We start from the raw sequence: 15,371 nt of genomic DNA, 5'->3' as shown, positions 1-15,371 counted from the left end.
TGCTGTGGTTAGATTTCTTCGAGTAATATCATCACATTACTTTGAGCTTTTCAATTGATTCATTGGTCTCTGCCTTTTCTGACACCAATGTTCTTTAGAGTGTCATATGCCACCTTTGATTTGTTATGTTAGTGTAGCTCTGAATGCCCTAGCCATAGGTTCCATTTCAGAAAGGTGTTCGCACTGAAGCTATTGATCTCTTCATATGCTTAAATAATATTGGATTTTGATTGGTTTTCTAAACAATATTTTGTATAATAGCAAATGAACAGTATGGAGCCGATTGAAACAGCACAATAGACCTTATTCTCTATAACCAGTGTGCTTTTTCTTTATTCGATTCAGTTGCAAATTGTTTTCAGTGGCAATCTTAGGCCAGTGTGTATATATTCAATAGCGATATCCTTTCACTAGAGCTTGTATAGTTTCTTTGTAACCAATAGCTACTCATTAGAATGCCTCTCTAAGGGAATAAAATAGTTTCACAGCTCTAAACGAAACACGCAGGTGAGTTAATACTTAAAATGTTATTTGGATGTAAAATATGTGCCATAGTACTCTCATATGTGCTACATATGTCCTTCAATATATGTTTTGTCTCACTATGTATGTGCAGCTTTTGGTGTAAATGTTATTTTGTAGAGCTACAGTGAAAAGATGACAACATCGGTCATGTCTAGCGCTAATATTCCCCATGCAGAGGTAAGTCTTCCAGCACTTTAGACGTGATTAGATTGACACACGGCAACATTATTTTGGAATACAACTTAATTAAAACAATTGAATGTATAAATATTAATCTCCATACTATTCATCGTAGGCTTGCATCATACAGTTCGGACTAAGTAGAATGCTTTGCTGATGCTTAGGTTGTTTCACACTGTCACAGTATGTCGACGTTAATCCCAAACTACTTCGATGATTACACTATTAAAAACCGATCTTCGTTTACATCGGCGAATAGTCTGCAGCATAGCATTTTATTTATACAATGCGGCTGCTGAAATGATAGAATACTAGTCCCGCAGCAACTGTCATGAAGTTATAGAAATCTATAGGAAATAGGTATAGGAAGCATAGATAGAGCAACCCATGACAACCGATCATCATTGCTGAAGTGGTGCACCGACAAGTGCTCCACTGACTGTTGTGGATGCACAGCAGAATATTATAAGTTTGATTACCGCAATGTTTCCCTACATACATGTATCTGCATTGCGTCGGTGATGCCAATGATCTAGACAACGAATAGTTGATGAGAGGACAACCCCAACTTATGGTGATATTGTGTTGGCTAGACAACATGCATAAGTTCAAGGAGTTAAATATTTTTATGTGGCTAGTTAGCCGTGGCCAAAACAACTCATATGTTATATGTGTGAACTCATATGTTATATGTGTGGACTCATATGTTACAGGTGTGGGCTCCTTCAAGGACAATGCTGGCGGACACCCTCTCCATTCCACCCACTGACGCGGATTCTCTGAGAAAGATAGCAAAATCTGGCCAAAGACGCCGCGGTAGGAAAATAACCTCTTAGTGAAATGTATTTTCAAATTAATAACCTTAGTGAGTGGAAGGTTGCTCCATAGGCAGGATATAGAGGTCGTCACTAAAGCTACCTGTGTCAGCACATGCGTTGAGACGATTTTATACTGCTTGATAACATGATGCTAATATTTTAGATGACTGTGGCCAAAATAATGTCAGGGCATTGCTTATAATTCATGCTCATCGAGGTTTTGAATATAACAGTCTGGTACTCTCCAAATGGCTGTCATTTTTAATCAGCCAGATGGTAACTCAGTTCCCACACTTGTCCAGTGAGCGTGTCCAGTGAGCGTGCTGGTGCTTTGTTTCGTTCGAACCTTGAGAGGAATAACAAGCTGTTTAATGAGAAATGCTTCTTTGTTGCCGAAGTGCCGTCTATTTTGAAATGAATTTGCAAAATAATTGGTTTTCACAAGGATCACCCTTTGATCAGCTATTCAGAATAAGTTTGCCCGTGCCAGACTGGAATGCGCCATCAATCAGTTAATATTGACGAGTACTTACTCTGTCCAAATTGACACGCTTGTTATAATCCTCTTGATGGTGATGTATCATCACTAATGCATGTTCCAGAAAATCGAGTCCTTTTTTCAACTCCTCTTATTTCCTCTAGTGGAAATGAGTGCTTAAATGGTTTGATGCTATTTATGCTGTAAACTCAGATAAACTGAGGGATACATTAATTTTAAACCCACTGGGTGTGGCTCAACCAGTTCAAGTTATATAAACATAAAAATAGACATAAGCTGATAGCTTACTACTGATAAAATCAGAGTGTTATAGCACCTGTCGAGTCTAGAGCTGGCCCAGTATTCTGCAATGTGGAAATACTAATATTCAGTCATAGTATTCGTACGAGTCATATATATATATATATATATATATATATATATATATATATATATATATATATATATGTAACTCGTATATATATATATATGTAACTCGTATATATATATATATATAACTCGTATATATATATATAACTCGTATATATATATTAGATGATTTTTGATTAAAAAATTTTCGCTGTATCCAAAACGTTGTTTCGCCTCTGCCTCTTGTCAGTCTCATCACAGCCTGACAAGTGGCAAGCACAAAACAACATAACTGCTGCGAGAAAATTTTAGTCAACATATATACGTATTTATCTAGCAGTCTACAATGATTTTTATAGAAAACATTTTGGTGCCAAAAAATACATATAAAAAGAAAGGTATTGCCAAGTGGTGTCATAATTGCAAGAACAAATATTTATGCCAGACAGACTTGATACTGCTAAGCTTAAGTCCACATCTTATCTTTTTTAACAAAAGATTAAATGGCCTAGCGATACAATTGTTGAGTACATCTTTTGGTACTTAAATTTGTATTAAAACATATCAATGATATATGAAGGAGTTGAACCATTCAGTAATTTTAATCCGACAGTGTTAGTAAGATAAGTTAACATATCTGGCAGTGAGAGAATATTCAGTTATAATCGAAAAAGTTGATAGTACAAAACAAGCTGGCACCAATTATTAGTTACACACAAGTCCAAAGGCTAATTGTTATTCAAGTGTTTTGTTCCATTAAAAATGGCCTTAATAAAAATGTCCTTAACAAAAATGGCCTTAACAAAAATGGTCTTAACAAAAATGGTCTTAACAAAGATGTAATCTCAGACATGTGGTCTAACAAGGAAATATCACATCATTACTTGATATGTAAGAACAGTGACAATTCCCATGCTCACAACTGCTCATGAACTGAGGTTTGTTAGGCCAAGAAAACTCACGCATATCCAGTTACATCATATGAGTACAAAAACAGATGACCTCAGCATTTACTTGAGTAAAAACTTTTCGCAACGTATATCTACCAATAGACAAACTGCGCTCGTGTGAGTATCCAATTATCTTGCAGCTGGTAATCTCTTGAAATCAATGGACAAATTCCAGTTATAATAATATCAATGCTTTCAGCGTTGTAACAATGGTATGACAGCATCATTTGTAATTGTCATCACTGACCATCTGTTTGTGATGCAAGGTTTCTATATTATGCATTCCCATTAATATGTGCCATTGTTATGAAAGAAAAGCAGTATCATAGCAACAGCAGTTAACTTACATCTATGACAGCGTCATCATGATCTACCCAATCAAACTAATCACACCCTTCCAGATTATGTTGCACCATTTGCAACAGAATCTGTTTTTTTAAAGATCCGATGTCGGAAGACCTGTCATTTTTTCATTTTAAATGTTAAATTATAAGATGAATATATCCTATTTTTACCTACCGGAGTTTGAGTTCTGTAATGAGTTTAGAATTAAAATGGTAGTATGCAATAAATGGTGTCAATAATGGTGAGGTTATTCATACGTCCACTGTGACTCATCGAGGATTACCGCTATCTTCGCTGGCACATGTAGCATTTCCTAGGCCAGCTTTGCACCAACTTTATTAAAAGATAATGAAATGCCAAGATTATAGAACACATAAATTTTATTTACTTCCGAGCGATGCCTTATCATCCCAGCACTAACCGCTTCACCTATAGATTATCAGATATGCCGCCATTGAAGCCAGGGGTACTTGCTCTTGGTGCCAGCCTTCTTCATTCAGGGTCTCACTATTGCATAACTGACTGTCAATCTTTAAATTGGCTCATTTCTATCATATTTTTAGACGTTAATAATTATTTGATTTGTGATCAGTTGTATCTCACTACTTCACAGAGACCTCTGCCATAAGACATATGTGGAAGAGTCAAAAAAGTTCTACTCAGCAGCCGGAGTCAATGTTGAGAGAGTATAAGCGAATGCTACGTAGTAAAGATGCCGGGCCTGTCAGTCCTAGAACTCAGCAGAGATTTAATCTATCACAGTTTGAAACTGCATTCAATCCCTCACCTAAGGTACAGCTCAGCATATTTTCATTTCACTGTTACAAGGCAGAATGATATATAGTAATAATTAATACATCTGATGCCCGTGATGTGGGAGTTGCCCTCTCAACTCTATTGGGCTGATTGCTCATTGGTTTTCCATTATACTGTCCTTTGTACATCAGTGAATCTCTAAGAAGGTTCATTTAACTTCCGGTGACAAGACATGCTGAGAAAAGTAGCCACAGAAATTGATCCAAGGAAAACCAGTAATATTATTTTGGTATTTAAAAAAATTTGGTTGGAACTGGATAAATAGTTTACAACATAAATAGCATCAAACCATTTAGGAACTCGTTTCCACTAGAGGAAATAAGAGGAGTTGAAAAAAGGATTTGATATTCTGGAACATGCATTCGTGATGATACATCATCTTTTGGATGGTTATAACGGGTGTTTAAAAAAATATTAAAAGATTTCAAAAACATCTGTTGATGCCTTGAGGAATTATCAAACTACATGTGCATATATTATTGTAAATAGGTGCTTTGTATGTTGTGTAAACTGAGAAAACATGCAGATATTCATTTGAGGTCTCTAGCTCAAGCCTGGTTCCTATATACGCTGCAAGCACCGGCGACAGCTCCGATGTCAGTGCCCGATGCCGACAGCTCCGATGCTGACAGACCTATGCGCCGAGTACCGCTAGTAGTAGCCGGCGGTCAACGCAAGAGTTCAGCGCTGTTCAATTTTTGCGAAGAGCCACTGGCAAAAACCTCCCCAAAATGCACTGTACAGGTGAAGGTCAGCACTTTCGCGACGGCATGGCGAGCGGCCATTTTTATGTGATCACCGACGAAGCAGCTTTATGTGAACATTAGCTGCCAAGCCTAGCGCCGCAAGTGTTTTGCTGCGCGAGATTACCGCCGGGGTCTCGCATTCGATATGGGAACCAGGCTTTAATGTGTGCCATTTATTCAGACCCGCTTCATGTTCTACCATTAGAAGCTCTGAAAGGAGAAAGCATACTTTAGCACACTTCAATGGTTTTGGAACAAAGTTCCTCCAGCTGCAAGCTGAGGTCAGCCTATTTTGAATGGCTCATTAAATGCTGTGAAGTAGATGGAGCATGTTGACACCACTAGAAATACAGCATTCCATTGCATCCATTGTGATAGTCATACACTCAGTAGCTTTTTTAGCCTCCTTTTACACTGCTAGAGGAGGAAGTTAGGTTCGTGTAGACCAGGATGATTGTTGGAGTTGTGTTCCGCCGCCGAGTGAGTTGGAGTTGAAAAGGCATCTAGTCTGTTTACGATTCAAAATATATTTTTGCGAAAACTTTATACTAAACCAACTCAAACACTGACTATGCAAAATGGGTCACCATTTTTAGCCAATGAAATGCAACATCCATTCCATTTTGACCGATTATCAGCATAAACACAAATAGGGCCACTCAGTTGCTATATGCCACGTACATGTTATATAGTTATTGTAATAATTAATAATTATAGCAAGTACTAATTAGTATTAATTTTAAATCGTTCTGGTGTGAACATTTTAAAGCTATTTTTAATTGATCCTTCGAGAGAACAGAATGTACTGCCATTGTATTTCTGGTGCCATTGTGAGATACAATTGGTTCAATCTATATTGTACTTCGTCAATGATGGCCGTCAGAATTGTAAAAACATAGCTTGCAGCATTTCACTGATCTAATGTCGTCGAGTGGGACAAAGCCACGCTTTTATAACCATTTTTTATTTTATACCAAACCGATTTTGTCGGTGTGAAAGCAACTCCGATTAAGTCATTGCAAAGTAAACGCACATTCTGTTTAACCATTCATCATCTGACAACCAAATTATGTATTCATAAAAGATTTTAAACTCATAAAATCTATGATGTCATATTTTAGGATCAGCCACCAACAAGGAGCCTTCAAGCAGCGAGCCGGTTAAACAATGTTCAGAGTGCGCCACCTCAGAAAGTTCTTCTACCAACCAGTTCTGTGCACCAGCCTACACATACCTTTACAAGTACGTTCTTTTTCTTCCATCATTTTATCTTCTCTAGTTTTTATAATCAACACGTACTAATGTTAACCCAGTTGACAACAGCATCTCGCATAACGAAAACCTCCCTTTATGTAAATTCTACTTGACGTGAAGAATTTTTGTAAAGTTTTTGTATCGTATTATATAATGTTAAGTGTCGAGTCATTGCAAACTCTCAAATTCTATTTGAATAACGAGAGTCCCACAATTAGCCTTAGAAGTATTGTTTTTCTCTCTTGCCGCCTGTGGGAGAGACATATATTTTGAAGACAATTGCGTGAGACATTTTAGAAAGGTTTGAAACCGTCAATAGCTAGTCTCATTGAACTGATGCTTTAAAAGCCGTCTACTGATTATGGTGCTGGTTCGTAAATAGTAGTAAAAAATGGTTGTTAATAAAAAAGTGAGATAAAAAGCTAAAATATTAGAAAATGTTTAAATACAACAGTTTAAAATGTTAAAAAAGAATTTTATTTTTAGTTTTCACATTAGTTTACAATAAAATAAGAAGCCAATTTTAGTTTTTTATTTGTGAGTTTGAGAAGATCTTGAAACAAATTAAGCAATTTATATGTTTTATGCTTTCCTAAACGGGTGCTATTACGTAAAATCCCATAGCGTAAGCGTTATCGCAACTGGTTATTTACCTTGTAGGCGACTCTATATAGATATAACCGAGTTTTTTCCCTAATGACTCATAATCCAGTCAACACCAACAATTTCAGTGTGCAATAGTTTAGCGTACAATTTTTCTAGAGTTTTAGTTGAACATGCATTGAATAGAGGGCCACTTTTAAGAAGCTACCACAAATGGTATAAATTACATGGTTCAATCTTGTATTCAACATGGTTATCAGAAATTGAACAATACCAATATCTCTATCAATCATGTTGTCATCATGCATTTTGTACCGCAGTGAGAAATCGCGCTAGCTCAAGACAGGAAAAGTGCTTAAAGCATGTTACCTCCTACAGTCAAGATTATGTTCAAAAAGTGGGAATGACCAGTCTACCGAAGATACCTATTCGTACGCTCTCTGCTGATTGGTGGAGAGAACTACAAAAGTAAGCGGTTTTTATGATCTTTTTCACATTAATGATGCAAAAATATTTCAACACTCAATGGCGACTACCGTCTTACCATCATTATTACTATTGAAGTGTTTAAGTTTTTGCAACATTCTGTTGTTGGATGAGTCAGATTTTCATTTAAGTGGTTGTTGCGAGCATTGCATGCATAAAGAAAAATGTTTTATGGCAGAACGCATAAAAAATATCTGTAGTGTTAAAAACTTTCAAGGTGCTGATAGCCTACCACCAGTATTACTTAATGCTGAGTTGAGAGATTTCGTCCCAGCCACCCCTTTGTTGTTATGTAATAGAACTAGATTGTTATTTATCTGAGAAACGTCGCGGTGAGTTTTGCTATTTTATAGGACACCAATGACACGGCATAAATACCATGAGCCTATGGAAGTCGAGATTGACTATGATAAAATCCAGAGACAACTCGATGGCAAATTCTTCTCCAAAAATTCAACACAGACTTATTTTCAATCAACCGTTCCTCGGCACTTGTATACGTACAGCATACATCCAGAGTTTGATTCAGAATATCACAAGTGTTGGTGAACATCTGCTTGTTTGCCAATAGTGATGATGTTTTATAATCCTTGTATAATAATGATATATTGTCTTAATATCTTAATGTATTCTTGTACAATGCTTACAGAGAACATCTCAAAATGAGCTTGCTTTTCTTCATCTGATTCATGATCCAAATCAACTGTTTTTTGGAAAATAAAATTTCATCTAGTATAGTAAGAGAACTTTTATTTTTGTTTCGATTTGTGTTCTATATCGGCCTATAGCTAAACACTCCGTCATGTATTCTAGACATTGTGTTCTATATCGGCCTATAGCTAGGCACTTCGTCATGTATTCTAGATATTGTGTTCTATATCGGCCTATAGCTAGACACTTCGTCATGTATTCTAGACATTGTGTTCTATATCGGCCAATAGCTAGACACTTCGTCGTGTATTCTAGACATTGTGTTCTATATCGACCTATAGCTAGACACTTCGTCATGTAATCTAGACATTGTGTTCTATATCGGCTTATAGCTAGACACTTCATCATGTATTCTAGACATTGTGTTCTATATCGACCTATAGCTAGACACTCCGTCATGTATTCTAGATATTGTGTTCTATATCGGCCTATAGCTAGACACTCCATCATGCATTCTAGACATTGTGTTCTATATCGGCCTGTAGCTAGACACTCCATCATGCATTCTAGACATTGTGTTCTAAATCGGCCTATAGCTAGACACTTCGTCATGTATTCTAGACATTGCGTTCTATATCGGCCTATAACTAGACACTCCGTCATGTATTCTAGATATTGTGTTCTATATCAGCCTATAGCTAGACACTCCGTCATGTATTCTAGACATTGTGTTCTATTTCGGCCTATAGCTAGACACTCCGTCATGTATTCTAGACATTGTCTTCTATATCGACCTATAGCTAGACACTCCGTCATGTATTCTAGACATTGTGTTCTATATCGGCCTATAGCTAGACACTCCGTCATGTATTCTAGACATTGTGTTCTATATCGGCCTATAGCTAGACACTCCGTCATGTGTTCTAGACATTCTGTTTTATATCGGCCTATAGCTAGACACTTCATCATGTATTCTAGACATTGTGTTCTATATCGGCCTATAGCTAAACACTCCGTCATGTATTCTAGACATTGTGTTCTATATCGGTCTATGGCTAGACACTCCGTCATGTATTCTAGACATTGTGTTCTATATCGGCCTATAGCTAGACACTCCGTCATGTGTTCTAGACATTGTGTTCTATATCGGCCTATAGCTAGACACTTTGTCATGTATTCTAGATATTGTGTTCTATATCGGCCTATAGCTAGACACTTCATCATGTATTCTAGATATTGTGTTTTATATCGGCCTTTAGCTAGACACTCCGTCATGTGTTCTAGACATTGTGTTCTATATCGGCCTATAGCTAGACACTCCGTCATGTGTTCTAGACATTGTGTTCTATATCGGCCTATAGCTAGACACTTTGTCATGTAATCTAGACATTGTGTTCTATATCGGCCTATAGCTAGACATTTGGTCATGTATTCTAGATATTGTGTTCTATATCGGCCTATAGCTAGACACTTCATCATGTATTCTAGATATTGTGTTCTATATCGGCCTATAGCTAGACATTTCGTCATGTGTTCTAGATATTGTGTTCTATATCGGCCTATAGCTAGACACTTCTTCATGTATTCTAGATATTGTGTTCTATATCGGCCTATATCTAGACACTCCGTCATGTATTCTAGACATTGTGTTCTATATCGGCCTATAGCTAGACACTCCATCATGCATTCTAGACATTGTATTCTATATCGGCCTGTAGCTAGACACTCCGTCATGCATTCTAGACATTGTGTTCTATATTGGCCTATAGCTAGACACTCCGTCATGTATTCTAGACATTGTGTTCTATATCGGCTTATAGCTAGACACTTCATCATGTATTCTAGACATTGTGTTCTATATCGACCTATAGCTAGACACTCCGTCATGTATTCTAGATATTGAGTTCTATATCGGCCTATAGCTAGACACTTCGTCATGTATTCCAGATATTGTGTTCTATATCGGCCTATAGCTAGACACTTCATCATGTATTCTAGATATTGTGTTCTATATCGGCCTATATCTAGACACTCCGTCATGTATTCTAGATAATGTGTTCTATATCGGCCTATAGCTAGACACTCCGTCATGTATTCTAGACATTGTGTTCTATATCGACCTACAGCTAGACACTCCGTCATGTATTCTAGACATTTTGTTCTATATCGGCTTATAGCTAGACACTTCATCATGTATTCTAGACATTGTGTTCTATATCGACCTATAGCTAGACACTCCGTCATGTATTCTAGATATTGTGTTCCATATCGGCCTATAGCTAGACACTCCATCATGTATTCTAGACATTGTGTTCTATATCGGCCTATAGCTAGACACTTTGTCATGTATTCTAGACATTGTGTTTTATATCGGCCTATAGCTAGACACTCCGTCATGTATTCTAGACATTGCGTTCTACATCGGCCTATAGCTAGACACTCCATCATGTATTCTAGACATTGTGTTCTATATCGGCCTATAGCTAGACATTCCGTCATGTATTCTAGACATTATGTTCTATATCGGCCTATAGCTAGACACTCCGTCATGTATTCTAGACATTGCGTTCTATATCGGCCTATAGCTAGACACTTTGTCATGTATTCTAGATATTGTGTTCTATATCGGCTTATAGCTAGACACTTCGTCATGTATTCTAGATATTGTGTTCTATATCGGCCTATAGCTAGACACTCCGTCATGTATTCTAGACATCGTGTTCTGTAATGGCCTAAAGCTAGACACTTCGTCATGTATTCTAGACATTGTGTTCTATATCGGCCTATAGCTAGACACTTCTTCATGTATTCTAGATATTGTGTTCTATATCGGCCTATATCTAGACACTCCGTCATGTATTCTAGACATTGTGTTCTATATCGGCCTATAGCTAGACACTCCATCATGCATTCTAGACATTGTATTCTATATCGGCCTGTAGCTAGACACTCCGTCATGCATTCTAGACATTGTGTTCTATATTGGCCTATAGCTAGACACTCCGTCATGTATTCTAGACATTGTGTTCTATATCGGCTTATAGCTAGACACTTCATCATGTATTCTAGACATTGTGTTCTATATCGACCTATAGCTAGACATTCCGTCATGTATTCTAGATATTGTGTTCTATATCGGCCTATAGCAAGACACTCCATCATGTATTCTAGACATTGTGTTCTATATCGGCCTATAGCTAGACACTTTGTCATGTATTCTAGACATTGTGTTTTATATCGGCCTATAGCTAGACACTCCATCATGTATTCTAGACATTGTGTTCTATATTGGCCTATAGCTAGACACTCCGTCATGTATTCTAGACATTGTGTTCTATATCGGCCTATAGCTAGACGCTCCATCATGCATTCTAGACATTGTATTCTATATCGGCCTGTAGCTAGACACTCCGTCATGCATTCTAGACATTGTGTTCTATATCGGCCTATAGCTAGACACTCCGTCATGTATTCTAGACATTGTGTTCTATATCGGCTTATAGCTAGACACTTCATCATGTATTCTAGACATTGTGTTCTATATCGACCTATAGCTAGACACTCCGTCATGTATTCTAGATATTGTGTTCTATATCGGCCTATAGCTAGACACTTCGTCATGTATTCCAGATATTGTGTTCTATATCGGCCTATAGCTAGACACTTCATCATGTATTCTAGATATTGTGTTCTATATCGGCCTATATCTAGACACTCCGTCATGTGTTCTAGACATTCTGTTTTATATCGGCCTATAGCTAGACACTTCATCATGTATTCTAGACATTGTGTTCTATATCGGCCTATAGCTAAACACTCCGTCATGTATTCTAGACATTGTGTTCTATATCGGTCTATGGCTAGACACTCCGTCATGTATTCTAGACATTGTGTTCTATATCGGCCTATAGCTAGACACTCCGTCATGTGTTCTAGACATTGTGTTCTATATCGGCCTATAGCTAGACACTTTGTCATGTATTCTAGATATTGTGTTCTATATCGGCCTATAGCTAGACACTTCATCATGTATTCTAGATATTGTGTTTTATATCGGCCTTTAGCTAGACACTCCGTCATGTGTTCTAGACATTGTGTTCTATATCGGCCTATAGCTAGACACTCCGTCATGTGTTCTAGACATTGTGTTCTATATCGACCTATAGCTAGACACTTTGTCATGTAATCTAGACATTGTGTTCTATATCGGCCTATAGCTAGACATTTGGTCATGTATTCTAGATATTGTGTTCTATATCGGCCTATAGCTAGACACTTCATCATGTATTCTAGATATTGTGTTCTATATCGGCCTATAGCTAGACATTTCGTCATGTGTTCTAGATATTGTGTTCTATATCGGCCTATAGCTAGACACTTCTTCATGTATTCTAGATATTGTGTTCTATATCGGCCTATATCTAGACACTCCGTCATGTATTCTAGACATTGTGTTCTATATCGGCCTATAGCTAGACACTCCATCATGCATTCTAGACATTGTATTCTATATCGGCCTGTAGCTAGACACTCCGTCATGCATTCTAGACATTGTGTTCTATATTGGCCTATAGCTAGACACTCCGTCATGTATTCTAGACATTGTGTTCTATATCGGCTTATAGCTAGACACTTCATCATGTATTCTAGACATGGTGTTCTATATCGACCTATAGCTAGACATTCCGTCATGTATTCTAGATATTGTGTTCTATATCGGCCTATAGCAAGACACTCCATCATGTATTCTAGACATTGTGTTCTATATCGGCCTATAGCTAGACACTTTGTCATGTATTCTAGACATTGTGTTTTATATCGGCCTATAGCTAGACACTCCATCATGTATTCTAGACATTGTGTTCTATATTGGCCTATAGCTAGACACTCCGTCATGTATTCTAGACATTGTGTTCTATATCGGCCTATAGCTAGACGCTCCATCATGCATTCTAGACATTGTATTCTATATCGGCCTGTAGCTAGACACTCCGTCATGCATTCTAGACATTGTGTTCTATATCGGCCTATAGCTAGACACTCCGTCATGTATTCTAGACATTGTGTTCTATATCGGCTTATAGCTAGACACTTCATCATGTATTCTAGACATTGTGTTCTATATCGACCTATAGCTAGACACTCCGTCATGTATTCTAGATATTGTGTTCTATATCGGCCTATAGCTAGACACTTCGTCATGTATTCCAGATATTGTGTTCTATATCGGCCTATAGCTAGACACTTCATCATGTATTCTAGATATTGTGTTCTATATCGGCCTATATCTAGACACTCCGTCATGTATTCTAGATAATGTGTTCTATATCGGCCTATAGCTAGACACTCCGTCATGTATTCTAGACATTGTGTTCTATATCGACCTACAGCTAGACACTCCGTCATGTATTCTAGACATTTTGTTCTATATCGGCTTATAGCTAGACACTTCATCATGTATTCTAGACATTGTGTTCTATATCGACCTATAGCTAGACACTCCGTCATGTATTCTAGATATTGTGTTCCATATCGGCCTATAGCTAGACACTCCATCATGTATTCTAGACATTGTGTTCTATATCGGCCTATAGCTAGACACTTTGTCATGTATTCTAGACATTGTGTTTTATATCGGCCTATAGCTAGACACTCCGTCATGTATTCTAGACATTGCGTTCTACATCGGCCTATAGCTAGACACTCCATCATGTATTCTAGACATTGTGTTCTATATCGGCCTATAGCTAGACATTCCGTCATGTATTCTAGACATTATGTTCTATATCGGCCTATAGCTAGACACTCCGTCATGTATTCTAGACATTGCGTTCTATATCGGCCTATAGCTAGACACTTTGTCATGTATTCTAGATATTGTGTTCTATATCGGCTTATAGCTAGACACTTCGTCATGTATTCTAGATATTGTGTTCTATATCGGCCTATAGCTAGACACTCCGTCATGTATTCTAGACATCGTGTTCTGTAATGGCCTAAAGCTAGACACTTCGTCATGTATTCTAGACATTGTGTTCTATATCGGCCTATAGCTAGACACTCCATCATGTATTCTAGACATTGTGTTCTATATTGGCCTATAGCTAGACACTCCGTCATGTATTCTAGACATTGTGTTCTATATCGGCCTATAGCTAGACACTCCATCATGCATTCTAGACATCGTGTTTTATATCGGCCTGTAGCTAGACACTCCGTCATGCATTCTAGACATTGTGTTCTATATCGGCCTATAGCTAGACACTCTGTCATGTATTCTAGACATTGTGTTCTATATCGGCTTATAGCTCGACACTTCATCATGTATTCTAGACATTGTGTTCTATATCGACCTATAACTAGACACTCCGTCATGTATTCTAGACATTGTGTTTTATATCGGCCTATAGCTAAACACTCCGTCATGTATTCTAGACATTGCGTTCTACATCGGCCTATAGCTAGACACTCCATCATGTATTCTAGACATTGTGTTCTATATTGGCCTATAGCTAGACACTCCGTCATGTATTCTAGACATTGTGTTCTATATCGGCCTATAGCTAGACACTCCATCATGCATTCTAGACATTGTATTCTATATCGGCCTGTAGCTAGACACTCCATCATGCATTCTAGACATTGTGTTCTATATCGGCCTATAGCTAGACACTCCGTCATGTATTTTAGACATTGTGTTCTATATCGGCTTATAGCTAGACACTTCATCATGTATTCTAGACATTGTGTTCTATATCGACCTATAGCTAGACACTCCGCCATGTATTCTAGATTTTGTGTTCTATATCGGCCTATAGCTAGACACTCCATCATGCATTCTAGACATTGTGTTCTATATCGGCCTGTAGCTAGACACTCCATCATGCATTCTAGACATTGTGTTTTATATCGGCCTATAGCTAGACACTTCGTCATGTATTCTAGATATTGTGTTCTATATTGGCCTATAGCTAGACACTCCGTCATGTATTCTAGACATTTTGTTCTATATCGGCCTATAGCTAAACACTCCATCATGCATTCTAGACATTGTGTTCTATATCGGCCTGTAGCTAGACACTCCGTCATGCATTCTAGACATTGTGTTCTATATCGGCCTATAGCTAGACACTCCGTCATGTATTCTAGA

General features: G+C 37.6%; 1 protein-coding gene across 1 annotated transcript; it reads left to right on the top strand.

Annotated features, from left to right (window-relative positions):
* Positions 1-350: 350 nt before the first annotated feature.
* Positions 351-8,282, top strand: LOC137391681 (uncharacterized). The gene is made up of 7 exons (XM_068078205.1): positions 351-507; positions 643-702; positions 1,419-1,521; positions 4,279-4,457; positions 6,349-6,469; positions 7,405-7,552; positions 7,924-8,282. The coding sequence occupies exons 2-7, from the start codon at positions 658-660 to the stop codon at positions 8,117-8,119; spliced, it is 792 nt and encodes a 263-aa protein (XP_067934306.1). The 5' UTR covers positions 351-507; positions 643-657; the 3' UTR covers positions 8,120-8,282.
* Positions 8,283-15,371: the final 7,089 nt, after the last annotated feature.

The sequence above is a fragment of the Watersipora subatra genome, chromosome 3, assembly GCF_963576615.1.
Source record: "Watersipora subatra chromosome 3, tzWatSuba1.1, whole genome shotgun sequence".
Lineage (NCBI taxonomy): Eukaryota > Metazoa > Bryozoa > Gymnolaemata > Cheilostomatida > Watersiporidae > Watersipora > Watersipora subatra.
Note: the sequence above shows the minus strand (reverse complement) of the source record. Positions and strands in the feature narration are given on the sequence as shown.

Coding starts and splice junctions, on each gene's coding strand:
- LOC137391681 (XM_068078205.1), top strand. CDS start 658: ATGACAACATCGGTCATGTCTAGCGCTAATATTCCCCATGCAGAG. Junction 1,522..4,278: donor ATCTGGCCAAAGACGCCGCG/GTAGGAAAATAA, acceptor ACTACTTCACAG/AGACCTCTGCCATAAGACAT. Junction 4,458..6,348: donor CATTCAATCCCTCACCTAAG/GTACAGCTCAGC, acceptor GTCATATTTTAG/GATCAGCCACCAACAAGGAG.